Below are 18,300 nucleotides of genomic sequence, written 5' to 3' on the forward strand. Positions count from 1 at the left end.
TAATTATCTGTCCTAAAACCAATACCGGTATTAGTTAACTAATACCATTATCATATATGAGAGTCATTTAGAAACTAACTTCCATTTGGTCACTCTGCGAGAGTGGGGGATTGTAGATTTTGGTTGCCTCAACACCCGTAGAATTTGTTTATGAAGTAAACAAAAACTTTTAAGGGAAAGTGGTCCAAACCCATTAACAGTTTTGTGGATGAACTGTTAATCAAACCCGTCCCTCTCGCACCAAAAGTCCAAGACGCTAACCACTAGGCTTGCAACACACTTAACTTTAGTAAAATCTGTGCGACAGGTCAATCACTATCAAGCCATAGTGTGAAAATTAAGGGATGGCTTAATTTGTTTCAAGAGTGTCTAAAATGTGATACATGATAGAAATCTTGTTAAATAAAAGTTGTGAGCTCAAGAGTATTAAAAATCATAAATCGGCCACAACTATTTATTGGGAATTTATTTTTTACACACCAAGTTTAACGAGAAATATAGCACAATAGCACATTACTGAATGCATTTTTTAGTATTGATCATCAGCAAAACTAACCCCCAAGCGCATGACCTCTGGTGTCGAAGTTTTGCTTGACAAGGACAAACCTCACACTGCTCAGATAAATAATAAATAATCTCCTGGGAAATGTCAGTTGGGGCATATTTCATCATCTGCTGTCAGCCTAGATTCAGCTTCCAGCAACTATACCATCTAATTTTTTCATGTGAGCTGGGATGTCAGTAGTTCTGTGATGATGAAGAACTGAAAAAAGTGGTTGTAGTCTGGCTCAAGGAGCAGGTGGCAGATTTGTATAAGATTTTCAAAGCTTGATAGTAATTTTCTCTATCCTTGTAGAATGGTGCATCTTGTGTGGATGGTGTCAATGACTACAGCTGCAAGTGTACAGGAGATTTCACTGGCAAGTTCTGTGAGATACCTCCAATGGTAGCGATGCTATACCCACAAACCTCCCCTTGTCAACACCATGACTGCAAGAATGGGATATGCTTCCAACCCATGGGCTCTAACGACTACATCTGCAAATGTGCCCCTGGCTACACAGGTCAGTGTTACATTTTTGACAAAATAATTCGTATTTATAGTTTTAAAAGAATTATTTTTTAAACCTAAAAGTATTATCATATGATGATAACCAGTTCTTTCATATTTCTCTTGATTAAAAAAGTGATTAAGACAAATTTTCACCAGCTACATTAAGCCGTTTCTCCCTGTTCCCTCACTTTGTAAGGTTAGTGGAATATGTTGATCTCTTCTATGCTTACAAATAATAAATGCCAATGCTGACTTAGGCTGTGTGCTATTTAGGAAAGCAACCATTAATTTGCTAATGTACTGAATTTATACCTCTGTGGGCTTGTCATTAAAATTAATCAACTATCTTAGGTCTACCTCCTAACAGCTGATTTGAGGCTCACTCTGATGTTGGTTTTATACTTAACATATATTATAATAAGGGATTTTTACCAGTATCAATTTTCAAGTTTTAAAATAAAATAATAGCTTATTTTTTATAAATTGTTTGATTTTCAGGTAAACGTTGTGAGTACTTGACAAGCCTCAGTTTTGTACACAACACCAGCTTTGTAGAGCTGGAGCCCCTGAGGACCAAGCCTGAGGCCAATGTAACTGTCATCTTCTCTACAACTCAGGACAATGGAGTGATCATGTACGATGGCCAAAACGAACATCTTGCTGTAGAACTGTTTAATGGCCGTATCCGAGTCAGCTACGACGTAGGAAATTACCCTGTCTCTACAATGTACAGGTAAGTGTGACAAATTTGCCCTCTTCATTAGTTTTACAGGTTACTTTATAAACAAAAATGTTGTTTTGTTGCTGTGTAGAAAGTAGTTTTAAAACATTATAAATTAGCAAGATGTTTATTAGGGATGGACGGGATTGAATTTTTAGTTCGGGACGGGACGGGACGGGATTTTTATTTCCTTCCCGATTTTCGGGACGGGACGGGACGGGATTTTTTTCTGTGCATAAAAAGAAAGTACTGTATTGCAGTTACCAAAAAAGACATACGAAATCAATTTTTACCATTTGTGGCACTGATCTATAAAAACCAAAAAATGGGTAACAATTTACAGGTACATATAGAAACTTGTGACTCGCGGGTCACGAGGTGATTGTCTGTATGACTCACGGTCATGGCGCGATCGTCGTCATGACTCGCGGTCACGGCGCGATCGTCGGTATGACTTCGCGGTCACGGGGTTATCGTCGGTATGACTCCACGGTCACGGCGCGATCGTCATCATGACTCGCGGTCACGACACGATCGTCGGTATGACTTGCGGTCACGGGGTGATTGTCTGTATGACTCACGGTCATGGCGCGATCGTCGTCATGACTCGCGGTCACGGCGCGATCGTCGGTATGACTTCGCGGTCACGGGGTTATCGTCGGTATGACTCCACGGTCACGGCGCGATCGTCATCATGACTCGCGGTCACGGGGTTATCGTCGGTATGACTCCACGGTCACGGCGCGATCATCGTCATGACTCGCGGTCACGACGCGATCGTCGGTATGACTCGCGGTCACTGCGCGATCGTCAGCATGACTCGCTGTCACGGGGTTATCGTCGGTATGACTCCACGGTCACGGCGCGATCGTCGTCATGACTCGCGGTCACGACGCGATCGTCGGTATGACTCGTGGTCACGGGGTGATTGTCTGTATGACTCACGGTCATGGCGCGATCGTCGTCATGACTCGCGGTCACGGCGCGATCGTCGGTATGACTTCGCGGTCACGGGGTTATCGTCGGTATGACTCCACGGTCACGGCGCGATCGTCGTCATGACTCGCGGTCACGACGCGATCGTCGGTATGACTCGCGGTCACGGCGCGATCGTCAGCATGACTCGCTGTCACGGGGTTATCGTCGGTATGACTCCACGGTCACGGCGCGATCGTCGTCATGACTCGCGGTCACGACGCGATCGTCGGTATGACTCGTGGTCACGGCGCGATCGTCGGTAGGACTCCGCGGTCACGGCGCGATCGTCGGTAGGACTCCGTGGTCACGGCGCGATTGTCGGTATGACTCGCGGTCACGGCGCGATCGTCGGTAGGACTCCGCGGTCACGGCGCGATCGTCGGTATGACTCGCGGTCACGGCGCGATCGTCGGTATGACTCGCGGTCACGGCGCGATCGTCGGTAGGACTCCGCGGTCACGGCGCGATCGTCGGTATGACTCGCGGTCACGGCGCGATCGTCGGTATGACTCGCGGTCACGGCGCGGTCGTCGGTAGGACTCCGCGGTCACGGCGTAATCGTCGAAATGACTTCGTCTCCTGCGTTCGCGGACCTATCGCTCGCAATAACGGCGTTATCGGCACTCGCGAAGCGGAAAAATCGCCGACGATCGGACCAAATCCCGTCCCGAAAAATTCCCGAGACAAATGTAATCCCGTCCCGATAATCGGGAATATTTTTTTCCCGAAAAATTCCCGAAATTTCGGGACCCGTCCATCCCTAATGTTTATGTTAGGTACTTCTAACCCTCACGCTGAAAACAAGTGTGGTCAATAAGGCTAAAAATATTATATGGGGTTGGCTTTACTCCAAATAAAATGAAACTGGACAGTAGTGGATAAGTAGGGTATAGGTCGGCCGCTTAGAAAACGACCTCCTCCAGCATTGGTTTAGCATTAGCGCGCAGGTCGTTTTCTAAGCGGCCGACCTATAGTAGGGTGTGAATTTTCTGAGAATTTCGTGTACATTACAAAACCTGATTTTAGTGCCATTTGGTTTTAAAATGGATTCAAGAAAAATGTAGAAGGGCTTAACACCAAGTAAAGTACTTTTTTACATAAATGCACATGAATCTATATCAGCGCATGAAAAACCAGACTGTTAAAACATTGCGAACATCGGAAGCGTACAATTGTGAAAATATTTTGCCGTCAATTCAAAATCTTGAAATCTGAGATTATGGCTGAATCGTGAACATCTTTCGATGTCTTGTCAAAGTCTGTCAGTGTCAGTGTTGAATGCGCATGAGGGTAGATGTGGTAAGGGTGTAGTGAGCTGACAGATTTATCAGCTGACAGATGTTTTAAATAGTTTATTGAATTTTGGTTTCTATGAAAAGAAAAATAAACAAAGAGACATTTTTTTAGGCTTTTCAACCAAAGTAGTTCATTTTTATTTGCTCTAAACAATTAATTGTTAATTACTTGTAAAAGTATGATAAATTAAACAATAATATTTAGTGGAAACCTCTAGACTTTTATTAAAAGTATTTATCCTATTTAAATGAGGTTCTTTTCACTAAAATTGGTGACCCCGAATTGAACACATCAAGAACACATAATGGAAATCAATGAAGAAGTATTGGCTAGACTAAAACTGATGGAAGAGCAAAACCAAGATCTCAGAAAACAACTTAATGATGTCATTGGAGTTGACTCTGAATATTCAAGACAAAATGGTGATTCAGAAGAAGATTTTTTGGTTAATCCAATGAATCAGAAAACTCAAGAAAGAAACAATTCAGTAAATCCAAGACCGTCTAACAACACAACTTCAATGCAATCTCCACAATTAAAATTTCCCCATTTTTGGCGTGAGAAACCAGCACTTTGGTTCATACAGATTGAGGCGATTTTCTCTTTATGGAACATTTTCGATGAGAGCCTTCGTTTCACACACGTTGTGACACACTTAGATGAGATGACTGCCTCCGAAATAGAGGATTTACTCTCAAACCCAAATCTGGAAAACCCTTACACGAGCCTGAAAGAAGAACTGATAAGAAGATTATCAGTCTCAGAACATAAGAGGATTAAGCAGTTACTCGTAGAAGAAGAACTCGGGACAGATACACCATCCCACTTTCTCAGAAGACTGAAATCGTTAGCTGGCAGCAGCGTACAAGATGACTTGCTGAGGATCATCTGGATGCAGCGACTTCCTGCGCATATTCAAGGCATCCTGCAAACCCAGTTAGGCGCTGGGGTCAGTACCGAATCATTGGCAGTTACAGTGGACAAGATTCAGGAGGTTCAACCTTTGAGTTCACCTGCAATAAGCTGTGACGCTATTTTGTCAAACCGAGGTAAGCCAACGAATACCTTTTCTCAGACCCCACATAGTCACAACAATCTCAATCAAGGAGGAGGTTTTGAGGCAATTTTGGAGAAACTTTCAATGCTGGAGGAGAAAGTTAACTGTCTCTCAGATGACTTGATGACATATAAAAATAGTAAGTTCAGATCACAAAGTCAAAGCCAGTCCAGTAAACAGCATAGTAACTCACCCCACAATGACATCTACTGCTGGTATCATAACCGTTATGGATCACGTGCCACCAAATGCGTGACTCCTTGCTCTTACCCTTCTACAAAAAACGAACTAGGCAACTAGATGCGGTGTCGACTAGTTGTCATGTGCCTAGACGCCAAACTCATGAATCACCCGGAGTTGACAGCAACCACAGCAACAGGTTACAAGTAATTGATAACAATTCTGGCTATAAGTTTCTGATAGACACAGGTTCAGACGTGAGTTGTATACCACTAAATTTAGTCAAAAGACCCTTAAAACCATCTGGGATAGAACTCAGAGCTGCAAATAACTCTGAAATACCCACTTATGGTAGTTTATGTCTCAACTTAAATATTGGTCTACAAAGAACTCTAGTCTGGAATTTCATAATAGCTAAAGTAAGCACTCCAATTATTGGTTCTGACTTCCTAGCTCACTATTCTTTATTACCTGATTGTAGTAACGGTTTCTTAATTGACAACATTACACAATTAAAAAGTAAATGTCAGTTCATGAATACTCAGCAATTTAGTATTAAATTAATTACTTCCGACCCATCAAACTATCCACTGTTATTGGAATTTCCAGAAATCACAAAACCTTTAGGAGTACCAAGATTTATTCCTCATAACACAGTACATTACATAAATACGACTCCTGGCCCACCAGTCTCATCAAGACCAAGAAGGTTAGCTCCGGATAAATATAAAATTGCCAAATTAGAGTTTGAATCCATGGTAGCAAATGGAACTGCGTGTCGTTCCAAAAGCCCATGGTCATCAACACTTCATATGGTACCTAAAAAGAATGATGAGTGGCGACCATGTGGCGATTACCGAGCATTGAATGCCCGCACTATTCCAGATTCTTACCCTGTTCGACATATCCATGATTTCTCAAATTGTTTACACGGTAGTAAAGTTTTCACTGTGATAGATCTTGTAAAGGCATATACCCAAATCCCGGTTAATAAAGAAGACGTGCCCAAGACTGCAATAACGACCCCATTCGGTCTCTTTGAGTTACCGTTCATGTCTTTTGGGTTGAGGAATGCTGGTCAAACTTTTCAAAGGTTTATTGATGAAGTCGTAGAGGGACTAAGTTTTTGTTTCCCCTACATTGACAATATCCTTGTTTTCTCAAAAGATCCTGTCGAGCACGAAGAACACCTCCGTATTCTGTTCAAGAGGTTAGTCAAATATGGCGTCCTTATAAATGTGAAGAAATCTGTATTTAACACTGACTCAGTAGTTTTTTTGGGATATCAAGTAACCGCTGACGGAACCAGGCCTGTGCCTGATCGCATTGACGCCCTTCAGAATTATCCTTTGCCACAAACTGCCAAAGGTCTTAGGCGATTTTTGGGAATGTTGAACTTTTACCGCAGGTTTATTCCTCACGCTGCAGAATTTCAAGCCCCTCTCCACACTGTCCTTTCGTCATTAAAAGGGAATCAGAAAGTCCCTTGGACCGATGTATTGACTGAAAAATTCAGTAAATGCAAGGATCATTTAGCCGAAGCTACATTACTTTGTCACCCCAACGCTAATGCTAAATTAGCACTTTTTTGTGATGCATCGAATACTGCAGTAGGATCAGTACTACAACAATTGAATCAAGATGGAATATGGGAACCTCTGTCCTTCTTTTCCCAAAAACTAACACCTAAGCAAGCCAGTTGGCCCGCTTATTATAGGGAATTGTTTGCCATCTATTCGTCTGTTAAACATTTCAGACATATATTAGAAGCTAACTCCTGTACTGTCTATACTGATCACAAGCCCATCACTTTCGTTTTTCAACAAAAGAAGGACAAACTACCTCCTGTTCAAACTAACCATCTCTAATTTATTTCACAGTTCACGACTGACATTCAACATGTTTCTGGTGCTTCAAACATAGTAGCAGACAGTTTTTCTAGGATAGAATCTATTTCTGCCAACAAGACTAGTAAAATTGATCTGCATCTCTTTGGCAGATTCTCAATCTAATGATGAGGAACTTAAGTCTATTCTCGAAAACAGTACTTCACTTTGTCTTCAACCAGTTCCAGTTCCTGGCTCTAATGTTTTTGTCTACTGCGATACAAAGAACGGTAGAGAACGATTGTATAATCCCCAAATGTTTATGCAGAGAAGCGTTTAATTCAATCCATAACTTAAGTCACCCTGGGATAAAATCCATGAATAAAATGTTAACTTCAAGATATGTTTGGCCTTCAATAAATCGTGATTGTAAAGAGTGGACCTTGTCCTGTCGAGAGTGTCAACGTTCAAAAATTACTCGTCATGTTCAAACACCTATCAACGATTTCCCTTTGCCAAATTGTAGATTTGAACATATTCATGTGGATATCATCGGCCCATTACCCCAAGTTGGAAATCTTCGTTACTGTCTTACAGTAGTAGATAGGTTCACCAGATGGCCGGAAGCACACCCCTTGCAAGGTATCTCTGCCGAAGAAGTCTCGTCAGCTCTTTTCAATTGTTGGATATCAAGGTACGGTGTTCCCTTGCGAATAACAACAGACCAGGGTAAACAATTTGAATCTGCACTCTTCGCTGAGTTAGGAAAATTGTGTGGATTTTCAAGATTAAGGACAACAAGTTACCACCCGTGCGCAAATGGCATGGTGGAACGTTTCCACAGACAACTCAAGGCGGCCATCATGTGCCACTCTGCCTCCACGTGGGTCGAATCCTTACCCACAGTGCTTCTTGGAATAAGAAATGCTTTCCGTGTGGATCTGAACACCTCGTCTGCTGAAATGGTTTTTGGAGAGGTTTTACGCCTCCCTGGCGAGTATTTTATGCCAACAACCCAGCTATCACCCTTAGAGGATCCGACTAATTTTGTGTCTCGACTACGACTCAAGATTTCATCATTAAAACCAACAAATATCAAGAGACACGGCATTAACCGAAGCTTCATTTTTCGTGATTTGGACACATGTTCGCACGTTTTTCTGAGAGTAGATGCTGTGAGAAAATCTTTACAACATCCATACACCGGACCTCATCCAGTGATCAAGAAAGACAGTAAAACTATCACAATAAAAGTGAATGGTTCTAATGTTAAAGTTAGTCTTGACAGAGTTAAACCGGCCTATATCCTTCAGAATGATGAAGTTAAGCCCTCAACTGTATCTCAAACTTCAAAGGATGTGGATTTTCAAAAGTCATATACGACAAAGTCTGGAAGAAAAGTGACATTCAAGAATCCAATTTTAGTTTGATGGAAATTGCCTTTGTCCTTGCTGTTATTATTATTTTTTTTGTTATTTGTTATTTTTTTTGTGACTTTTCGGAACCCTTCAAAACTCCATGGACTTCCAGTCTTCGTAGGGGGCTCCTGTAGTGAGCTGACAGATTTATCAGCTGACAGATGTTTTAAATAGTTTATTGAATTTTGGTTGCTTTAGGGATGGTCAAGTCTCGAAATTTTGGGAAATTTTCGGGAAATTTTCAATCTCGTTACACGAGACGAGATTACTTTTTGGCCGAGATTTTTATCGAGACGAGAATAAAAAATAAAAAAAAATTAAAAACGCCTGCAGAAAGTCAATGCAATACCCGCAATACAGGAGCGTGTTGTAGTTGCGTTTCCTTTTCGAAGGCGTTCTTATTTAATTAATTCTTTTAATGTAAATATTACTTTAATTCTTTTAATGTAAATATTACTTTCATTATTTTAATAATATTACTTTAATAACATTTGAGAAGTTTTGTTAAGTGTAAGGAGGGTGAGGAATGTTTTATTACTATAAAAAAAGTCAAAACAAGTAACTATTTTATAAAAATTAATATTGCTTTTATTTTATGATTTATTTTATTTTAGGATAAGTTGAACTCTATCCTAACTGATATCACCATGTTTCTCAATCGTAGGCATTTTGAATAAGTTAGGCGTGATTAATAAAAAAATGTTATGCTGATGTTATTTAATGAAAGATTGTAAATATTCTTGCCTATTATCATAATTTTAGTATTTAAACAGTCATCTAACAATGTTACAAAATAAGTAAAAATTTCGAACGTGCATTTCTCGTTGTGTATGAGAAGAGAAATCTCGTCTCGATCTCGTCTCGAAATTTTATGAGAAATAAAAAATCTCGTCTCGTCTCGTCTCGAACTAAAAATCCAATCTCGTCCATCCCTAGTTGCTATGAAAAGAAAAATAAACAAAGAGACATTCTTTTAGGCTTTTCAACCAAAGTAGTTCATTTTTATTTGCTCTAAACAATTAATTGTTAATTACTTGTAAAAGTATGATAAATTAAACAATAATATTTAGTGGAAACCTCTAGACTTTTATTTAAAGTATTTATCCTATTTAAATGAGGTTCTTTTCACTAAAAGGGCAGGAGAAATAGTAGGGTGGGGTCAGGAAGCCAAATTTTAAAAGTAATAAAATAAGCATAATTTTTTTTACAATGTCACAGTTTTGAGATGGTGGCTGATGGGAAGTACCACGTGGTTGAATTGTTGGCCATCAAGAAGAACTTTACTCTGAGGGTAGACAGAGGTCTGGCTCGCTCCATCATCAACCAGGGAGAACAAGAGTTCCTGCGACTTACCTCACCCCTCTACATTGGGGGTATCCCTCCTGAGCCGGGACAAAACGCCTTCTCACAGTGGCACCTCCGCAACCTCACTAGTTTCAATGGTAAGACAAGCACATTATTACTACCAACTGTCAATTAAATATCTCTACTGAAAAACATGTTTGTGAACAACATATATTATGAAACTCAGATTTTTAAGAACAACAATACAAACGGCTTTCTCTACTTTCGATTGGGATATTTCAATCTTAAAACTACATTGGTTGGGTTGCAAGCAATTAAAGCTGGGTTTACACGATGCCAGTTGGCGAGACAATTGTCTTTGCCAATTGGCATCACGTGGTTTTGGAATTGTCGTAGGCCAGGCAAGTTGAACGAGAACCTGTTCACACGTGGCCAACACTTGCCCAGGCATTTTACAGTGAACCAGGGTACTACTGCCAAAAGACAAGACAGTGCTATTGGTCTCCACACCGTTTACACGGCGCCAATTGTCACAACTGGGTTTTCGAGGGGTGGGGGACTCACTGGGCCCAGCTCATTGTCCTCAGTCTACTCCCGGAGACAACTGAATTTCGGGACAATTGGCGGGCCATTTGGCTTGCCAATTGGCCTGAAGTGTTTACACGAAGCCAGTAATTCCAAGCCAGTCAGTTGTCTCCTGGCTTGGAATCGTGTAAACCCGGCTTAAATGTGTGGGAAACTGGCTGTGTTGGTATCAGGGCGCCCAGAACGTTTTCTTAAAATATTCACTTTTGTAACTTGCAACATTGTTCAGCGAGCTATTCAATCAGTCTGTACCGGTACACATGTAAATATGTAATCTTTTTGCTACAATGCTTTTGATTTATAACTAAACTGTGTGTTATGAATGTTGTTACTTCAACGCAACAACATTAAATTACAATATTAAGGCTGTGGTTTCCTAGACGCGTAATAGATGCGCTGCGTGTGCGCATCTAAGACGCAGCACACTTGTCTTATGGAGTTTCGTGTAAGCGGTTTCCAAGGCTGCGTATCTAATGCGCGCGCATCTAATACGCGCGCACCAATAGCTGCGTATTTGGCCGACTGCTTTCAGAGCAGTCAAATCTGAGTTACGCTGCGTTTTAGACATGTCTTGTGCAATGAATTCGGAAGTAAATGTAAACAACGACGGAAAATTGATTGAATTTGCCTCTTCTAATGACATATTATGGAAGTACTTTGTTCAGACAATTACAATGTTATAGTATTATATTTCATATCATTCGTTATGTAGTTCCCCATAATGTGTAATTTTAATATTCAATTCCTTTGTTACATGTTCCCTACAATTAATTAATTTATCCTTACATAATTTCTTATTGTTGTTATTGGTAAATAAACCTAATGTTGACAAATATTCTTTTCAAGTCAGCACAACACCAACTCCTAAATATAAGAGCCCCCATAATTATTTTAAGAACTCCTGAACATCTTAGTAATAAGCCTATACTGTATTAATTACTAGCAATGTACCCAAACTTCTTACGGGGTTGGCGTTTAAGTATAAAATGCTTATTGCAGTTATACTTGTAAAAGGTATTTTCATCGATTCGGTAAATCCCGAATAGGTAAATATAATAACAGTAAAAGCAAAGTTGGACAGGGTAAATTAAGATTTATTGTTTACATTTTAAATTGACATGTTTGCTTTAACAGTACAGTTAAAAGATCCACGAGGGCTACGTACAGTTCCTAATCATGTACTTTTTACTGATTACGCTTCTTCAAAGATTTTAATACAAAAATATCCATTTCATTATCTAAATCATCGTATAACATCATAGTAGCCACTAGTTACTCTCCCGTGGAACTTAAGTTACGCACCAACCGTGTGTATTGTACGCAGTCTAGGAAACCACTCACGGCAGCTGCGTTTTGGGACCTGGATAAAAGACGCAGCGCATTTAAACCGCTGCGCATCTATTACGCGTCTAGGAAACCACAGCCTAAACATTCAAGCTACAACGTTAAAAACTATGTGATAAATATTTTATTCTAGTTTTATCCATGATGAGATGTCACTGAACAGGTGTTTAGATGCCTCGTATGTTCTGTATATTCGTGATGTTCGTTTTTAATAAATTATAAAAATCATCCGTTTAAGCTTGTGTGTTTTTTAGAGTGGAACTTATACAATTCAGAATTCAGATCTATTTGTTTTTTGTTTATTTATTCAATCAGCATTTAAAATGATTGCATTATAAGACCAAATTGTCTAGAAAAAGAACATAACAATGAAGCGTAAAGAGATTACATAACTAATATCTTGGTACCGGGATTCCACACAGGTTGAAACTCATGAACACATTACATCAATAACAACAACGTTATATTGTCAATGGTTGTGTTATTGTTGTGCAGGATGTATGAGGGAGCTGTGGGTGAACCACAAGCAAGTAGACTTCACCAACGCGGCTCGGCAGCAGAAGGTGACTCCAGGCTGCTCACTGATGCAAGACGAGGACCAGATGGTAGAGGAGGAAGGAGGGAGGATAGAGCAAGAGGAGGATGAGGACGAGGAGGATGAGGACCCCTGCCGCAACAACCAGTGCCGCAGAGGAAGTAAGTGTGTCGCCAAGAGCCCGGGTGAATACGTGTGCAAGTGCCAGCCAGGATGGAGTGGCAAATATTGTGAACAGGGTAAATATTTGCACATTCCGAACTTGGAGAGTTTTAAATCATTTCAGCTAACAAACTAAACACTGTAAATAGATAATGCTGCATCGTGTTAGCGTATTGTTCTGTGGAACATACACATGTAAGGTCTTGGACCCTGTTCTCAAACATTGCTTTACTCATATTGATTGTGGTTACCTGGTTTTGGTGGTGGAGTGAAACTAAGTAACAAATGTAATATAAGTAAACAAAATGAGGTGTGTTAAAGTTAAACTGTCACTCTAAAATTATAAATTATAAACAAAGCCAAAATTAATTACCACGGCATAAAGTGTTAAGAAGAGCTAATGTATAGAGATTGACCTGAATAAAATTCTCCATTTCTTACTATTGAAAGTTTGGTTATAAAAAAACTATAGGCCTACAACAAACATTAAATGCAGTTTAATATGTAACCAAAGGGGACTTATTGTTAAAGTCTCACATTTCTGTAAAAAAATTATGTACAATAAAGGCCTATTCAAACTGTGCGTACGAGTTACTTTATTGTCAACTTCTTCAAATAACATAAACTTGTTTAACATAATTTTAATTTTCAGCTAACTTAGTTGACATTTTAAGTAGTATGTTCACTCATAGGGCTAACTAACATGTTTGGTTTGAGCTCCATCCTATTGTCATTTTAGCAACCTTTCCATGGCACAAAATCATTAATACATTTAATTCACTAAAGTTTTGTTTTTAAACATTAAATACTTCATTGTATACTTATCAAATTTTCTAAATCTATTTTTGTAAAGGGCTTTTTGAACTTTGAATTTTTTTATCTTAAGTTTGTAAACTACCTCTGGAATTGATTGAGACAATAGTGGTTTGAATACCTTCAAAATCTAAATTGATGTAAATAAAATATAATGAAGGAGCAATAATCAGTTGTATACCGTAATTATCTTCAGGAATCAAACATTATATCAGTGTGATTATTGAACTTTGTAACCTAAATGGCTTTTACCCACTTTGCACAGTGTCAAACATTTATTCATTAGTTATTTTATTGATAGATTTCAACACCCTAGTTAGTGTTCTGTCCTGTTGCAGCACCTACATGTCGCAAGGAGCAGACCAGAGAGTACTACAGTGAGAATGGCTGCAGGTCTCGCAAGCCCGTCAAGATGGCCAAGTGCGAAGGAAGCTGCGGCTCCAGCTGCTGTCGCGCACGCAAGACTAAGAGGCGCAAAGTGCGTTTAATATGCAACGACGGGACACGATACACCAAAGACGTGGAGATCGTGCGCAAGTGCGCGTGCACCAAGAAGTGCTACTGACTATCTGGCCCCTCCCACTCCACACATGTAGCCTTGCCCCATGTTCAACTCGACCCACCAGCTCTCATCAGGCCTCACTGGACCACTACCAATAGATTCTTCTTTTATTTTGTATATATTTCCATTGTCAGTAGCTTATTTATTATTGTGATGTGGTCGCTGTGTGTTTGTCTTTTCCTTCTCCTCCCGTAGGGTCGGCTCATCTACATGACAGCCTGCTAACCTAACCTCGCTAACAAATTCTTTATTTTTACAGTAACGAGAAAAATGAATGTTTAGCTTAGTTGTGATTGTATGCTTAAACTGTGATATGTCTTTTATCTTTATCGTTTTGAGCGCTAGCAACAATAGTAAATCTCTCTTTATCGATTTTTTGTTGTGTTATTAGTTTTAACAAAACCTAGGTAATAGAGTACGGTAATTGCTATAAGATATAAGAGACACTTATTGAGTATAAAAAATATATTTTGGATAGTGAGCATTTAGTCATACATTTTGCCCCTCTTAATAAACTTGTACCATGAAAAAAAAACAAAAAAAACAAAAAATAAAATTTAATTTACAGCAAAGAGTTTTAAATGTTTCATGTTCTAGACCATGTTGTAATATATGCTCTACAAAAAATTAAACACAAACTATCCACCCACTTGGAAACCATTGACGCAAATATTGTTAGGTTATTGTAATTTTGTTAAACTTCCAATACAAGAAATAAATCAATTCATACACCTTGACCTGTTTAAATATCAATCAGTTAGGAATCACTGCCCGTTGATTTGATTTTTTGAATACGTCATCTTCCAATTGTGTAGTTTTTATTTATGTGTAGCAAGAGCCCTTTACTTGTGAACAGGATTGCCAAAAAGTGTTACATATAGTTAATTAATTATGTTTTATATCTGTTGGATAATATTTCTTAAGAAATAGCTATCTATTTGATCGTAATAAGTGGAAAATCTCTTAATCCAAACAAATGACTGATAATTTCTTTTACATTTATCAAAAATGATTTGTCTCAACATCTATCATCATAGTTTGAATGTTGAATGGTTCCATAATACAACATCAAACACATTACTGGTAGCAGGCTGGATTGATAGAGTGGGCGAGCCACACAGTTTTGTATTATATTTTGAGGGCAAAAAAAATCTTGTTATAAAAATTTAGCTTATTATTTATTATTCATACTTGTATAATTATTATAAGAATATTGTTTAAGTATTCGTTATATGTGAAAATTATTTATTGCTTTTAGTTGATCTTATGAAATATTTTAGTAGAAAATTAGAAAACATCACATGACAGAAAATGTAAAGATGTTTATAATAATTCTGTTGTAAAATTGTTGTTTACAGTTAAAAATTTGCGTCGAGAGTTGAAAAGTGTTTTGTGGAGTGAGACGAGTAGAGGAGGGGCCTTTAGTTTGCACCGTTGTCCGTGCCACCAGACTAAACTGAAACTACCGTGTACATAGCAGGACATGCTTCAGTGTTGCATGGTTAGATCTAGGTTTTTGTACAGTCTAAGCCGTGTTCCACTAGGGAACAGTTATATATATACGTACTTTATTTCATGTGTGTTGTGTTTATTCAGTCTCACATATCTGTGTAAAAATATGATGATTTTTTGTTAATAAGCAGATGATGTAGCGAGGTTCAAATCCTACAGCGAATTTCCACTGAAGTATGATTGTTAAAATGACCGAAGCTAAAGAAACTTCAAAATAGGATGTTAACAGTAATATCTTGACATTTTGGATTAAAATTATTCCACCTCTGGAAGATAACACAATTAAAATTCTAATCCTAACTATGCATATTTTAAAGAAAATTTTAAAGTACAAAGCTTTAGTTTTAAGCATTGATTAAGCAAACATATTTTTATTCCGTAGAAGAATTCACATCCAAACAAGTCATAATATAGAAATATAAATTCCAACCTATAAACAACATGCAGTGTGCTAATATTGGAAATTCGCTAGAATTCATAAGTCAAATAGTAAAACTGTTGGTTTACCACAACTGTTCCTACGTATTAATATTGTCAATTTTAACTCTTCGTAACATCATAGCTGTGGATTTATGTTGTGAAACATGTCAAGTACAAACTAATAATGATAGGAGTTTATTGTTTGAGTTTGATTTTGCAAGGTCAAATACTGCCATTTTCTTTACTTTTATAAGCTAATGAAAATTAAATCTTTTTCAATAGTTACTTTGCTAACTTATGTGTATGTGTCTATTTTATTTTTGTACGTTTACACCCCCTTAGTTGATGGTCACATCACTTAAACGATCCTAATATATGTGCTGTACAGTTTTAATATGAATTAATTTTAACAGGGTATTTAAACCCATTTGTTGTCATGCCTAATAGTTTTAACGATTTCAGTAGACTTTTGAATCAAGACTTATTTGTAAGTAGTGGTTTTCGTAAAATACTGGTTATGACAATAGAGTTTTAAAGCATTCATCACTGATGTATAAGACTAGAAGGCTATTTAAAGTTGTATACAAAATATACGTTGTTTAAATTAATATATTATCATAGACATCATAAATTTTTACATGTGCATTTAAAATGTGAAATTGTAAATTGTTTTGAAATATACATTGAACAGTTTTATTTGTATATTTAATGTTTTTTGCCTTATTCAATAACAGTTCACAGTCACTCATATACCAGTAAATCACCATTAACGTATCATTGTTGAAGTTTGAGTACAGAGACTATAGAGACCCATTTTTTTTTACAGTGTTATCATAAATAAATGTTACCGTGATAAATACAAAGGTAAAAAAAATCTATCCATGAAAGCTAACATTACCTTGTTTAATTTCCAATCCTTAAAGCGACCTTTCTGAAATGTGATTGTACCTCACTGATTAGAGAACAATTAATCATGCCATGGAGTAGGTTCTTTGAGGCATGGCTACAAAGATGAGTACTTTACATGGCACTGAAAAACATAGCACTGAAAATAGTATACACCATGATGTTGCAACTGGGAGTTGCCAAATACAATCTAAAGCACTGTTGTTAAGAGGTTTGCTCAATTTAAAATATAAAATACAATTTTTTTAGAGATACAAGCTTTGCATTGTCGGGTGGATATTTATTTAGAAAAAAATATAAAAAAACTTAAAATGGCCAAAAAGTGGAGTTAGGTACTGTATATGGTATTGGTATGCTAATTAGACAAGCAATATTCTAAGTAGGTAAATGCTGAAATGAATGGAGTTGCTGGGGAGGGTAAATTTGCCATCACACTAGCTTAATATTGCATAGCTGCTTCCATTATAACCCACAAACTTCATCGGATAGAGCTTATCATGACACAAGATCACACAGTTTATCTTTTAGTTAATCACTATAGACTATAATCTGAATAATAAGCATATGAAATAATGAAATGAAATAACATTTTATTTCCCAACTGGCATAATACATTTTGTGGTATTTACATAAATCATACAATCCTTAACGTAAAAAAATATAATAATTACAAAAGTATAATACTGTATAACTAAATGGCACAAAGAGAAAAAATAAAAATACCTTATCAAATTAAAAGGAAAATGTCTACATAGGCAGGGGCCTGTGCGTAGACATGAGTTGCGGGTAAATTGTATAGTGGGAAATGTTATCTAGTGTAATTGTTATAACACGTCTTGCTGGGTAAAATGTTTATCTTGCTTGGAACTGGACTACGATATTTTACTGAACTAAAAAGAATCATGATTTCTCTTAAAAATCAAGTGATCAAGTGAATAGGTCGAATGGAGGTGGGTGGTGGGTAGTGTGTTGGTTAGTCGTTGTATCAGTGATTGTGTGTTGTAGTGTAGGGTCAACGGTCAGGTCAGCCCAACGCGATAACAGCCTCGGTGTCCTCTGAGCTCAATCCTACAAGCCACGCTACTACATGCTTCTTAAACAAAGAAAGAGATGGAGAATTAAATATGTCGGCATTCTGGTATTTGTCACACAACTTTCGATAGATAATTTGGGTTAAATGAAAGCAGTTTGTGTGTGAAAATGAGTTTAAGGTCTGTGGAACAAATATACCTACGTTTTGCGAGAAGCGCGTATTGTGGGAATGAGTAATGTTTTCAAAAATATTCTCAAAGTTTTTGTACATGTGAACTAAAATAAATTTCAAAAACAACTGTCGGACTGTCAAAACTCCTGATTCTGCAAAAAGGTCGTCAGTTGAATATCTAAAATGTTTTTTAAATGCAACTTTTAAAATTGTTTTCTGCGTTACAAAGAGAGGCTGCAAGATAGTTTTGTAAGCACCACCAAAAGCAATAATTCCAAATGATAACAATGACTGAACATATGCATAGTATGCGATTTTAATTTCTCGCTCTTCGAGAACATCACTAAGTTGCCTGAATGCATAAATATATTTACGTAGTTTATTTTTTAGATATTCAACATGTTCCGACCACTTCATCTTTG

The 18,300-nt window shown here is 37.9% G+C and overlaps 1 protein-coding gene across 1 annotated transcript in view; it reads left to right on the forward strand.

Moving 5' to 3' along the window:
* LOC128983609 (protein slit) overlaps nucleotides 1-16,461 on the forward strand; it is a 383,814-nt gene extending 367,353 nt beyond the window's left edge. Inside the window, exons 29-33 of the mRNA XM_054402968.1 lie at nucleotides 857-1,064; nucleotides 1,553-1,787; nucleotides 9,749-9,972; nucleotides 12,260-12,538; nucleotides 13,613-16,461. Of these exons, the coding sequence (XP_054258943.1) occupies nucleotides 857-1,064; nucleotides 1,553-1,787; nucleotides 9,749-9,972; nucleotides 12,260-12,538; nucleotides 13,613-13,839 (1,173 nt within the window). The 3' untranslated portion in view covers nucleotides 13,840-16,461. The remainder of the gene's footprint in view (nucleotides 1-856; nucleotides 1,065-1,552; nucleotides 1,788-9,748; nucleotides 9,973-12,259; nucleotides 12,539-13,612) is intronic.
* The last annotated feature ends 1,839 nt before the right edge of the window (nucleotides 16,462-18,300 follow it).

This window comes from Macrosteles quadrilineatus, unplaced genomic scaffold, assembly GCF_028750875.1.
Source record: "Macrosteles quadrilineatus isolate MER2022 unplaced genomic scaffold, UCM_ALF_1.0 Scaffold_1__1_contigs__length_201487025, whole genome shotgun sequence".
NCBI lineage: Eukaryota > Metazoa > Arthropoda > Insecta > Hemiptera > Cicadellidae > Macrosteles > Macrosteles quadrilineatus.